The sequence below is a fragment of the Fusarium tjaetaba genome (genome assembly GCF_013396195.1).
Source record: "Fusarium tjaetaba strain NRRL 66243 chromosome Unknown NRRL66243_c0000035, whole genome shotgun sequence".
Taxonomy (NCBI): domain Eukaryota; kingdom Fungi; phylum Ascomycota; class Sordariomycetes; order Hypocreales; family Nectriaceae; genus Fusarium; species Fusarium tjaetaba.
Genome location: NW_023501231.1, coordinates 333,801 through 343,733, shown reverse-complemented (window position 1 = coordinate 343,733; position 9,933 = coordinate 333,801). Strand labels below are relative to the sequence as shown.

Genomic DNA, 9,933 nt, shown 5'->3' with positions numbered 1-9,933 from the left:
TCCGCGTAGGTCTCGTTCCACGACATCTGGTTTGTCAATCTCTGCATCTATTGGTTCTTGGGGTGAGCGGAGGTTTGGAATGCCGTGTCTGGGTAGCTTGTATGGTCTCTGTACATACTGTGTTGCAGCTTGCATGTGCTTGAGGGAAGAGACAAGATAAAGAGGCGTACGTCCACCCTCCCTCTCCCCGCTTCCTCTTCTTTTTTGTTGAAGCTTCTCATCTGGTGATTCTTGTCTGAAGCTCTACTGCAATCATGGCGGAACACAAGAACGGGGTAGCTACAAATGGCTACGAGAAGAGAGCTTCTCCTGCGTCGCCGTCTACCAAATCTGAAGCTAGGCCTCTTCCTAACGGCGATAAAAAAGATGGTATCGTCAAGAGCTTCAAGCAGCTTCGCGTCGCGAGTAAACGACCGCTCCCGAAGGAGATGGGCGATGGGTCGTATCGCGTTGTGGACAACAGACCGGGTTTGAGAGAGGATATTCGACGGCTTCGTGGAAGAGGTATGTTCACAGTCCCATTGGTCTTGGTCTAGTGTTGGATGGGTAGAGTGTTTGCTGATTGAACTAGACCTCAAGACACTCCTCGAGATCGTCAAGTCCAAAGTCAAGGGTGAAACCCAACAGGACGACAAGACCATGATCATGGAGCGCACGATTCAGCTTGTCGCTAATCTGAGCGATCACTCCAAGGTTCAGGAGTCTTTGACGAATAGTTTCATCTCGCAGCTTTGGAACTCGATTGATCATCCGCCTATGCTGTACATGGGAGACAAGTTTCGCTTCCGACAGCCTGATGGATCCAACAATGTAAGTCTACACTCCCTCCCCATCTACTGGCCGCATTGATGATTGACTGGCGATGTAGAATCCGTATCTTCCTCAATTGGGCGCCGCGAGAACTCCCTACTCTCGAACTGTTCGTCCAAAGGGCATGAGTCTCGGTGCGCAGCCTGATCCTGAGGCTATCTTTGAGAGTGTCTTTGCAAGAGATGCCTTCAAGAAGAATCCGAATAACGTGTCGAGTATTCTTTGGTACTGGGCCACTATCATTATTCACGGTAAGCTTCCTCCCTTCATATAATGTCTCTCAATTGACTAACAGAGCAGACCTCTTCTGGACAAACCTCCAGGACCCTAACCAGAACGACTCCTCCTCCTATCTCGACCTCGCTCCTCTCTACGGCTCAACCGAAAAAGACCGCGACTCAATCCGAACCTTCAAAGACGGCCAATTGAAGCCTGATTGTTTCGCTGATAAGCGTCTCATCGGTAATCCACCTGGTGTTCCTATCCTCCTCATCATGTTCAACCGCTTTCACAACCATGTCGCCACGAACCTCGCAGACATCAACGAGGGCGGTCGCTTCTCCAAACCAGCTGAGCATTTATCCCCCGAAGCTGCAGAGGCTGCGTGGAAGAAGCGCGACACGGAGCTCTTTGAGACTGCGAGACTCGTCACCTCTGGCTTGTACATCAACATCACGCTTATTGACTACGTGAGAAACATCATCAATCTGAACAGGGTTGACACCACCTGGACTCTTGATCCGCGACAGGAAATGGGCGTTAGTGTAGGTACGAAGGATCTGTCTGAGAGCGGCACTGGAAACGTTGTTTCTGCTGAGTTCAACCTTTGCTATCGCTGGCACTCGTGTCTCTCGGAGATGGACGACAAGTGGGTTCAGGATTTCTACACTGAGCTTCTTGGTGAGAACTACGGGCCTATGAACCTGCAGACTATGATGAAGGCGCTTAAAGCGTTTGAGGCGAGTGTCGCTGATGAGCCGAGTGAGAGAACGTTTGGTGGCTTCAAGAGAGGTCCTGATGGCAAGTTCAACGACGATGAACTTGTCGAGGCACTGGCTACGGCTATTGAACAGCCTGGTGGTGCGTTTGGCGGACGTAATGTCCCGCGTATCATGAAGCCCATTGAGATGTTGGGTATCATGCGTGGGAGGAAGTGGAACTTGGCTGGATTGAATGAGTTTAGGAAGCATTTCGGCTTGAAGGCGTATGAGACGTTCGAGGACATCAACTCTGATCCCTCCGTCGCTGATGCTCTGCGTAACCTCTATCAACATCCTGACTACGTCGAGTTGTATCCCGGTATCGTCGCTGAAGAGGCAAAGACTCCCATGGTCCCAGGTGTCGGCATCGCGCCCACATACACCATCTCTCGAGTCGTCCTCTCCGATGCCGTCGCTCTCGTCAGAGGCGATAGGTACTACACCACCGACTACAACCCCCGTCACCTGACCAACTGGGGCTACAAGGAAGTCGACTACGATCTCAAGGTCAACCACGGCTGCGTCTTCTACAAGCTCTTCCTGCGCGCATTCCCCCAGCACTTCAAGGGCAACTCCGTCTACGCGCACTATCCCATGGTGATACCCTCGGAGAACAAAAAGATCCTCACAGACATCAAGCGCGCAGACCGCTTTGACTTTTCCCGTCCTGAACCTACAGCCACTCGCATCAACATCATCGGGTACAACGCCGCAAAGTACATTCTAGAGGATCAGCAAAAATACCGCGTCTGCTGGGAAGAAGGCCTCAAGTACCTCATGGGCGAAGCAGGCGGGCGCTTCATGCTCTCGGGTGATACGCAGCTTCACGCCCAGCAGCGCAAGTGCATGGGTAAGCTCCTGTACAACGACACATGGCGCAATGCAGTAAAGTCGTTTTACGCTACGACCGCTGAGAAGTTACTCGCCGAGAAGTCGTACAAGCTTGCGGGCAAGACGCAGGTTGATGTTGTACGAGACGTGGGTAACGTTGCGCACACGCACTTCGTCGCGAGGATGTTTAACCTACCGCTCAAGACGAGCGAGAATCCAAAGGGTGTGTTCTCGGAGCAAGAGCTGTACATGATCCTTGCTGTGATCTTTGTGTGTATCTTCTTTGACATTGATCCGGCCAAGAGTTTCCCGCTTAGACAGGGTGCGAGGGAGGTTGCGCAGAAACTGGGCGGTATTATTGAGATGAATGTCAAGTTGGCGAATAGCATTGGGGTCAAGGGATTGTTTACTAGTAAGCCGGATAAGAATGATGATCCGCTGGCGAGGTATGGTGAGAACATGGCCAAGGGGTTGAAGAAGGCGGGGTTGAGCACGGAGGATATTGTCTGGAGTCAGATCCTGCCTACGGCTGGTGCTATGGTGCCCAACCAGGCTCAAGTGGTAAGTCAAACTTCACCTACTGTCAATTGAGTGAGTGCTAATGAGTCAGTTTGCGCAAACACTGGACTGGTATCTCTCCCCAGCAGGTGAGAAATACCGCCCCGAACTAGCCCGCATCGCCGCCCTCGAAACAGGCGACGAGACAGACGCTCTGCTCCTCGGCTACGCAATGGAAGGAATCCGCATGGCCGGAACATTCGGTCTCTACCGCGAAGCCACAGGCCCCGACACGATCCACGAAGACGACGGCCGCAGCATCCCCGTCAACGCGGGCGACCGCGTCTTCGTCTCCTTCGTCCAAGCCGCCCAGGATCCCAAGATCTTCCCCAACCCTGGCGTCGTGGACCCCAAGCGTCCGCTGGACAAGTACATCCACTACGGCGTCGGCCCGCACGCCTGTCTGGGGAGGGATATCAGCCAGGTTGCGCTCACGGAGCTGTTTAGGGCGGTGTTTAGGAAGAAGGGTGTTAGGAGGGTTCCTGGTGCGCAAGGGGAGTTGAAGAAGGTTCCGAGACCGGGGGGTTTCTTTGTCTACATGACGGAGGACTGGGGAAGTATTTGGCCGTTCCCTACTAGTATGAAGATTACCTGGGATGAGTAGGTAATTGATGGCTGTAGTGAGGTGATTGGGATGAGGTGATGTAATGGTGGATAAAGGTAATGGGTAGATTGTAATTAATTCTTCTTATTCATGCTCCAAAGTGGCTATTGCACTACCTTTTCCTGGTCTCAGTGAGACAGACTCCGCTTACAGGGAGGTTAGCGGGTATATCTGGGGGCACTGAGGGGTTTAAGCAGTGAAAACTGAAAGGTACATCTATTAGTTACAAGGCTAACATCTAACCAAGCCAAGTTAGGTTAGTCGCACCACATCTGCACCTTGACCCCATGCAGACCCTCCAAAACTCCCAACTCCATCGCGACCTGTCGAAAAGCCACAACAATCATGTCAAACTCCCCCAAACACTCTCTATTCCAACCCTCCTCGGGCAACTTCTCAATATGGGGGACCTGCCACTGGTGCACAAGACTGTCGGCAAACATGACATCCACCTGGCCGATGCGCTGGAGCTCCGAAGCCAGCGCAAGGCCGGGTGAATTCACGAGATGCGACTGCCCGGCCTTGAACCCTATGCCGACGATAAGCACGCGCTTTGGCACGAGTCTTCCAGAGTCGCTCTGGTGTTCATCTGCATAGAGCTCGGCCAGAATGCGATGGGCTATTCGCTTGGGCCGCTGATGCATCCTCTCTGCTGCCTGTTGCAACAACGGAAAGTCGTTGTTGAGGAGGCGATAGTATGGGTTAACGGGGATGCAATGGCCGCCGACTCCCAGACTAGGAGAAAATGGCATGTAGCCGAATGGCTTGGTTGATGCGGCCCTGCATACTTCAAAGGGGTTGATGTTATGGCTAACGCATGCGTCTGCCATCTCGTTGGCAAATGCTATCCCCATCATTCGCTGACAGTTTTCGTAAAGTTTTGTCATTTCTGCTACTTCTGGGCTTGAAACAGGTATGACCTGGTCAAACACGCGTTGGTACAGCTTGGTAATGAAGTTCAATGACCCGGGGGAGATATCGTCAAGCCCAGAGACTACCTTGGGGATAGAATGCATAGGCGGCTCGGTACGACCAGGATCAATACGCTAGATGGCCGATTAATTTCACTCAAGTACTGAGTCAAGTGAGCTTACTAACCTCGGGAGACATGCCAACAAAGTAGCCATTTGACAGGGCGAGAGGTCCCAGTAGTTTCCGCGTCATCCCCACGGCCACTGAGCTTTCAACCACAATCGTCGACTGCGGCTTTGCCCAGCGCCGGATCACGTCAAGGGCACTCTTGATGTAGGAGAGATCAACAGACTTGTCGGGCAGGAGGAGAGTAGGGACGGAGATCAAGAAGTGGGTTGCCTGACCGAGATCTGACTCTTGGGTCGTGAAGCGGGTGTTGGGCCGAGTATAAAACTCGCGAGCTACTTCTGCAACTCGCTTCTGGCTAACATCGAACCCAAGGACCGGATAGGCAGTGGAAAATGTAGACACCAGTCCTGTGCCTACGAATCCTATGCCGATGACGGCAACGAGGATGTCTTGTTTGACGGTTAGGACTTGGGAGCCCTCTAGGGCAGGCTGCTCAATCTTGTGCGGCATGTTGGTGGATAATTGATGAATAACTGAACTTGAATGGATGGAGCTGATGTCTGAGTGGATAAATCTGCTTGGATTGAGGATTATTGTCGTAAACAACGAGGCTATATATACTACCAAACTCACCTGCATCGTCGCACAAGAGGCTTTGATCAACTACCCCATCTCCGCGCAATGTTTCCAGAAAGATCATCTACAGGCTAGAAGGTCTCCCGTGCCGTGGTCTAGACCTTTCTCATCCTTATTCCGGTGATGTCCTGGGAATAAACGGCGCACAAAACAGGTTAGGCTTGGGGAACTAACCATTTGATCAAGAACACCAACATGATATCATGGACTGGAATGCATTGCGAAAATGGCAATAGCATCATTTTTGAATAAACACGACGACGCGACGAGCTAAATCAACTTCTAGACTCCCACATGGCGCACCCTCCACCTCGACGCATCATGGGAACAAGGCATCTTTGCTTGGATCCGGGTTCCTGCGTCTTACAACAGAGGACGGATCTTGCCGAATCCAGGAACAGGTACCATTGAAGTGGCACATACTGTCGAGTCCAGGACAAACGCGGCGATGGCGTAGGTCAAATACTAGCAGAGGGAGAAAGGCATGCTCAAAGCCAAGTTCACTAATCAATCAAAGGGGACAACCAAGATCGTCACGTCTGCTTCTTGCGGCCGACGCCCTGCAATAACGCGTGGCATGATCTCAAGCCCGCCTCGTCTTCTGATTTTATCTTCTGTTCTCTGCCGAAATCCGGTGGCTTTCCAAAACTGGTGTCAGCAAAGATGCTCTCCAAGCCTAGCAGAGTCACAGGAGAGACCACCGACACTCTCTGCACAAACGGCAACCAACAGCCTGTTCCTGACAGGGCAGGACATTGCCTCGATAGTGCCATAGAAAAAGATCTCGGTGCTAGGGACAAGGCCTCGGGTGTCTCAAACACTGCACCCGCCAAGGGAGTGTGCGTTAATGACCTTATGGGCAATGTCCCGGAGTCAGACAAGGCTGAAATGCTGGGCAGCCGTGGCCTCACTGTTGAAACTTCGGGATATCCTGAAGTTGATGACCCCGTTGATCCAGCAAGGGTCCTCACTCGACAAGACCTTACCAAGCAGCGCATCATCTTCCTCGGTGCTATCCTGCTGCTCAACATCATCCTGGCCATCACAGCGATACTAGGAAAGGAATCCAAGGTGGCTCTAGCGATGATATACTTCATCAAAAGCAAAGACTTTCTTTCCTCCATCATATCCCCCGTGGGCCTTGCGTTTACCAAGGTGTACCAGACACTCTGGCCCCCAGACCCCATCACACAGCGCTGGATATTATCCCTGATACCGGCATACTCGGAAAGCGAAGAACAAATCGTCAAAACCATATTTTCGCTTCGCGACAACGGCACAGAGCCTCATCGCCAGGTCATGGTGGTGATACTTGACGGACAGCCCCGCGACATCCGAGGAAATATGACACGGGTCATCACTCAACTCGAGAGAGCATATATATCCTTCAAGTGGAAAAGGGGAACATTGCGGATAATTGCCGGCTACATGGAAGACGTTCCCGTTATTGTTCTCGAAAAGCTCAAGAATGGCGGCAAAAAGGACTCGCTTATCCTGTGTCATGATCTGTTCAATTACATCCGCCCCAACGCGCCGATTTATACGAGGCTCTTGAGAGAAGAGATATGGACTCACATCTTGCCGTCTCTGCTGTCGGAAACAGATCAGTTCCAAGGCTTTGATATGGTGTTTTGCACCGACGCAGACTCTACGATTCACAAGGGTGCATTAGCCAAGCTTGCAAATGCTCTGTGCCGCAACAAGAATGCCATTGCAGCCTGCGGCCTTGTTCTTGTGGAGCTGGAGCCAGGATACGAATGGTCCGTCTGGAACCTGTACCAGCAATTTCAGGTATGCGAAGAGTATATCTACAGAGAAATGATCCTGTCAGACTGACGGCCCCAGTACACCTTTGGCCAGTACGTTCGCAGAAGAGCAGAACACTACATCGGAAAGGTCACATGTCTTCCAGGCTGCATCACCATGATATCTGTTAGGGAGGAGATGGGAGGGGCTATCCAAAAGTATGCAGAGCCTATTACGGGGGCTTTGGTGCTCTCACATCAAGTGCAGTATCTTGTGAGTTGACCTTGATTGCTCACAGCCCAAGTCCTGATCTGACTGCTTAAACATAGGGAACTGATAGGAGACTGACCTACTCAATGCTTTCTCAAGGGAAGCACCTGCACACGCTCTTTGTCCCTGACGCCGTGAGCGAAACAGTCGCTCCCCAGTCCCTACAGCATTATCTTAGCCAGCGGCGCAGATGGGGATCAAACGCCTACTTCAACAATTACTTCTATCTCGGAGGTGAGAGAATGATCCTGATTACGAGAATAGCAGCGACTATTGAGGTGGTTCGGTTAAGCCTTGTCTACTACCGAGTTCTCAACACGATCATGTTCCTCAGACGGGTCAGCCACGGAGTGCCGGTCTTGAAACTCATCCCGATGCTTGTCATCGGCCAGTTGCCCTCTTGCTGGTTTTTCATCTCCGTTCTGATCGAGCGGGAGCTCAGACGCCGAGCACATAAGCTAGTGCTGGGGTTCTGCATTAATAAATGCATTTCTCCAATAATGTCAATCATCATATTTACAAAAGTAGCCATCAATCTTGGCAGCCAAGGTAAGTCTATGGAAAACCTAGACAACAGAGATAGGCTCGTGAGCTAATCAGCTTTAGCATGGGGTATGTCAGGTGTAACTGCTTCTTCAGCGCCAGCAGCAGCTACTGCAGATACCGGTGGCCTGACGGACAACAATGTATTGAACGCTTCGGCTATGGGAGCAATAGAGGCACAGGTGGATGCTGCAATCACTGCCAGTGTAAGTAGTATTGCAAGCTTCAGCGGTTTGAGTGTTGAGTGTTGAGTACTTGTTTCGATGTAGGAATAGCAGACAATATATAGATATATACATATATAGAGCTAGCAATATAGCTAAACAGAGTGACATAACGGTGGTGTTTTGTCTTACTACGGTATAATGAAAGGCGCTATAAAAAAGCCATAGAGGACGCAGCAACCTTAAAATCGAGTCAACAATAGGCCATACGGCTGTCGCGTTGAACCCCAATATTCAAACAAAACAGATGTTCTCCAACAAGTGTAACATGCACGCACACACACAAACACATATATGAACAAGTCGATATTCTAAAATCATGTATAATTACACTATCTAGACTACTTAAAGATAGCGGGCAGCGCAACACCTGCCAGAACATCTCGCTGATTGGTAGTTATGTTAGTATTAAAGAACTCTGTAACCACTCTGGTCCGTTCATCCCGCAAGAAGTAGTCATATCCTATAATAGCGTTGCAAGGGTTGACATAAACTGTCAGCGGCATCCGGCCCTCATAGATGATATTCCACTAAAAGCAACGTCAGTCTTGTAAGTTGAATACTAACAGGTAGAGAAAAACTTACACCCACGCCACGGCCAGAAAAGTCTCTCGTGACAGACCCAGTGAACACAGCGCCACCCTTGATGAGCATGTCCTTGGAGAAGAGCGGAAAAGTGATGTTGTCGTAGCCCCTAGACACCTTGGGGCAGCTTGCGCCGCTTTGGAACGTGTTCATCGTGTGGTCCACCATAGTGTCGTCTGTCATGTTGTTGTAGTCGTAGACGGATGAGGTTAGGGACCCGTCGTAAGCCTGGTCAACCCGTATGACGCCCTGAGAGCCGGAGTTCTCGAGGTATCCTGCGACGATGACCGAAGTGCGTTGGTTCCTGCGTTCCTGTCAGAAGCAGGCCGGGGCTATGTGGAGAACGTACCATCTGTGCTGGACGAAGCTAGTGGTGAACTCGCTCTTGATCTGAGGAGGGTTCGGCTGCTTGAAGCCAGCCGAGAACTCGGTCGTCAGGGCAGTTACCGCGCACTTGTCCAGTTTGACCGTGCTGTTCTTGGGCGCTTTGGCAGCTCTGACAAGACTCATTTCAAGTCCGGCCGTGAGGAGGAGAACAAGAGTTGGGAAGTACATGTTGTGGATGTTGGGTGGTGGTGTTCTTGGCTTGGTAGAGTATGTGTGACTTGGTTGTCAGGCATTGGCTGATGTTTCCTCAGCTGTCGAGAGCCAATTTATAGCCGTGCATCTGAACACGCACTAGAGACTGAACAAAAGAACTTGACGTGGAAGTATGTGCAAATCGACGTTTTCGGTGATGTGAGAACATCGTTGGGTGAATGATCCGATTTCAACGTAAAGTTTATCCCCAGGTTCACCGGCCTGTCTAGACATGAGGGCGAAGCCAGGGCTGAAAGTCATGTTTGTGCCTTGCAGCTTGTACCTCGTCATTTGTGGCTGAAAGCTTGCTTTGATAGCTCATTGATGGACCCGATTCTAGACCATCGCAGCGGTAACTTATGTTTATGCTTATATCTCCGCGGATAGGGCTGTGAAAAGTGGAGTTGATATCATGACGAAAGCCACATGAGCTGATGCAAGCCTTATAATTACTAATCACATTGTTCATGGAACGCGAATGGAATAGTTGTGATCTGACAAGCCACTGTTCGTCTTGAGTTCCAGA

The 9,933-nt window shown here is 50.9% G+C and overlaps 4 protein-coding genes across 4 annotated transcripts; 2 read left to right on the top strand and 2 right to left on the bottom strand.

Annotated features, from left to right (window-relative positions):
• Window positions 1-254: 254 nt before the first annotated feature.
• Window positions 255-3,783, top strand: FTJAE_2019 (prostaglandin-endoperoxide synthase 1; the record flags this gene model as incomplete). Its single annotated transcript, XM_037348170.1, has 5 exons — window positions 255-504; window positions 572-810; window positions 869-1,061; window positions 1,111-3,182; window positions 3,232-3,783. 5 exons carry the CDS (start codon window positions 255-257, stop codon window positions 3,781-3,783), a joined length of 3,306 nt encoding a protein of 1,101 aa, XP_037210979.1.
• Window positions 3,784-4,040: 257 nt separating this feature from the next.
• On the bottom strand, window positions 4,041-5,334 carry FTJAE_2018 (UDP-n-acetyl-D-mannosamine 6-dehydrogenase; the record flags this gene model as incomplete). The annotated part of the gene is made up of 2 exons (XM_037348169.1): window positions 4,041-4,829; window positions 4,882-5,334. The coding sequence occupies 2 exons, from the start codon at window positions 5,332-5,334 to the stop codon at window positions 4,041-4,043; spliced, it is 1,242 nt and encodes a 413-aa protein (XP_037210978.1).
• Window positions 5,335-6,123: 789 nt separating this feature from the next.
• On the top strand, window positions 6,124-8,294 carry FTJAE_2017 (chitin synthase; the record flags this gene model as incomplete). The annotated part of the gene is made up of 5 exons (XM_037348168.1): window positions 6,124-7,251; window positions 7,306-7,479; window positions 7,536-8,025; window positions 8,083-8,225; window positions 8,289-8,294. The coding sequence occupies 5 exons, from the start codon at window positions 6,124-6,126 to the stop codon at window positions 8,292-8,294; spliced, it is 1,941 nt and encodes a 646-aa protein (XP_037210977.1).
• A 290-nt stretch (window positions 8,295-8,584) lies between these two features.
• Window positions 8,585-9,383, bottom strand: FTJAE_2016 (uncharacterized protein; the record flags this gene model as incomplete). The annotated part of the gene is made up of 3 exons (XM_037348167.1): window positions 8,585-8,773; window positions 8,829-9,132; window positions 9,178-9,383. The coding sequence occupies 3 exons, from the start codon at window positions 9,381-9,383 to the stop codon at window positions 8,585-8,587; spliced, it is 699 nt and encodes a 232-aa protein (XP_037210976.1).
• Between the last annotated feature and the right edge of the window lie 550 nt (window positions 9,384-9,933).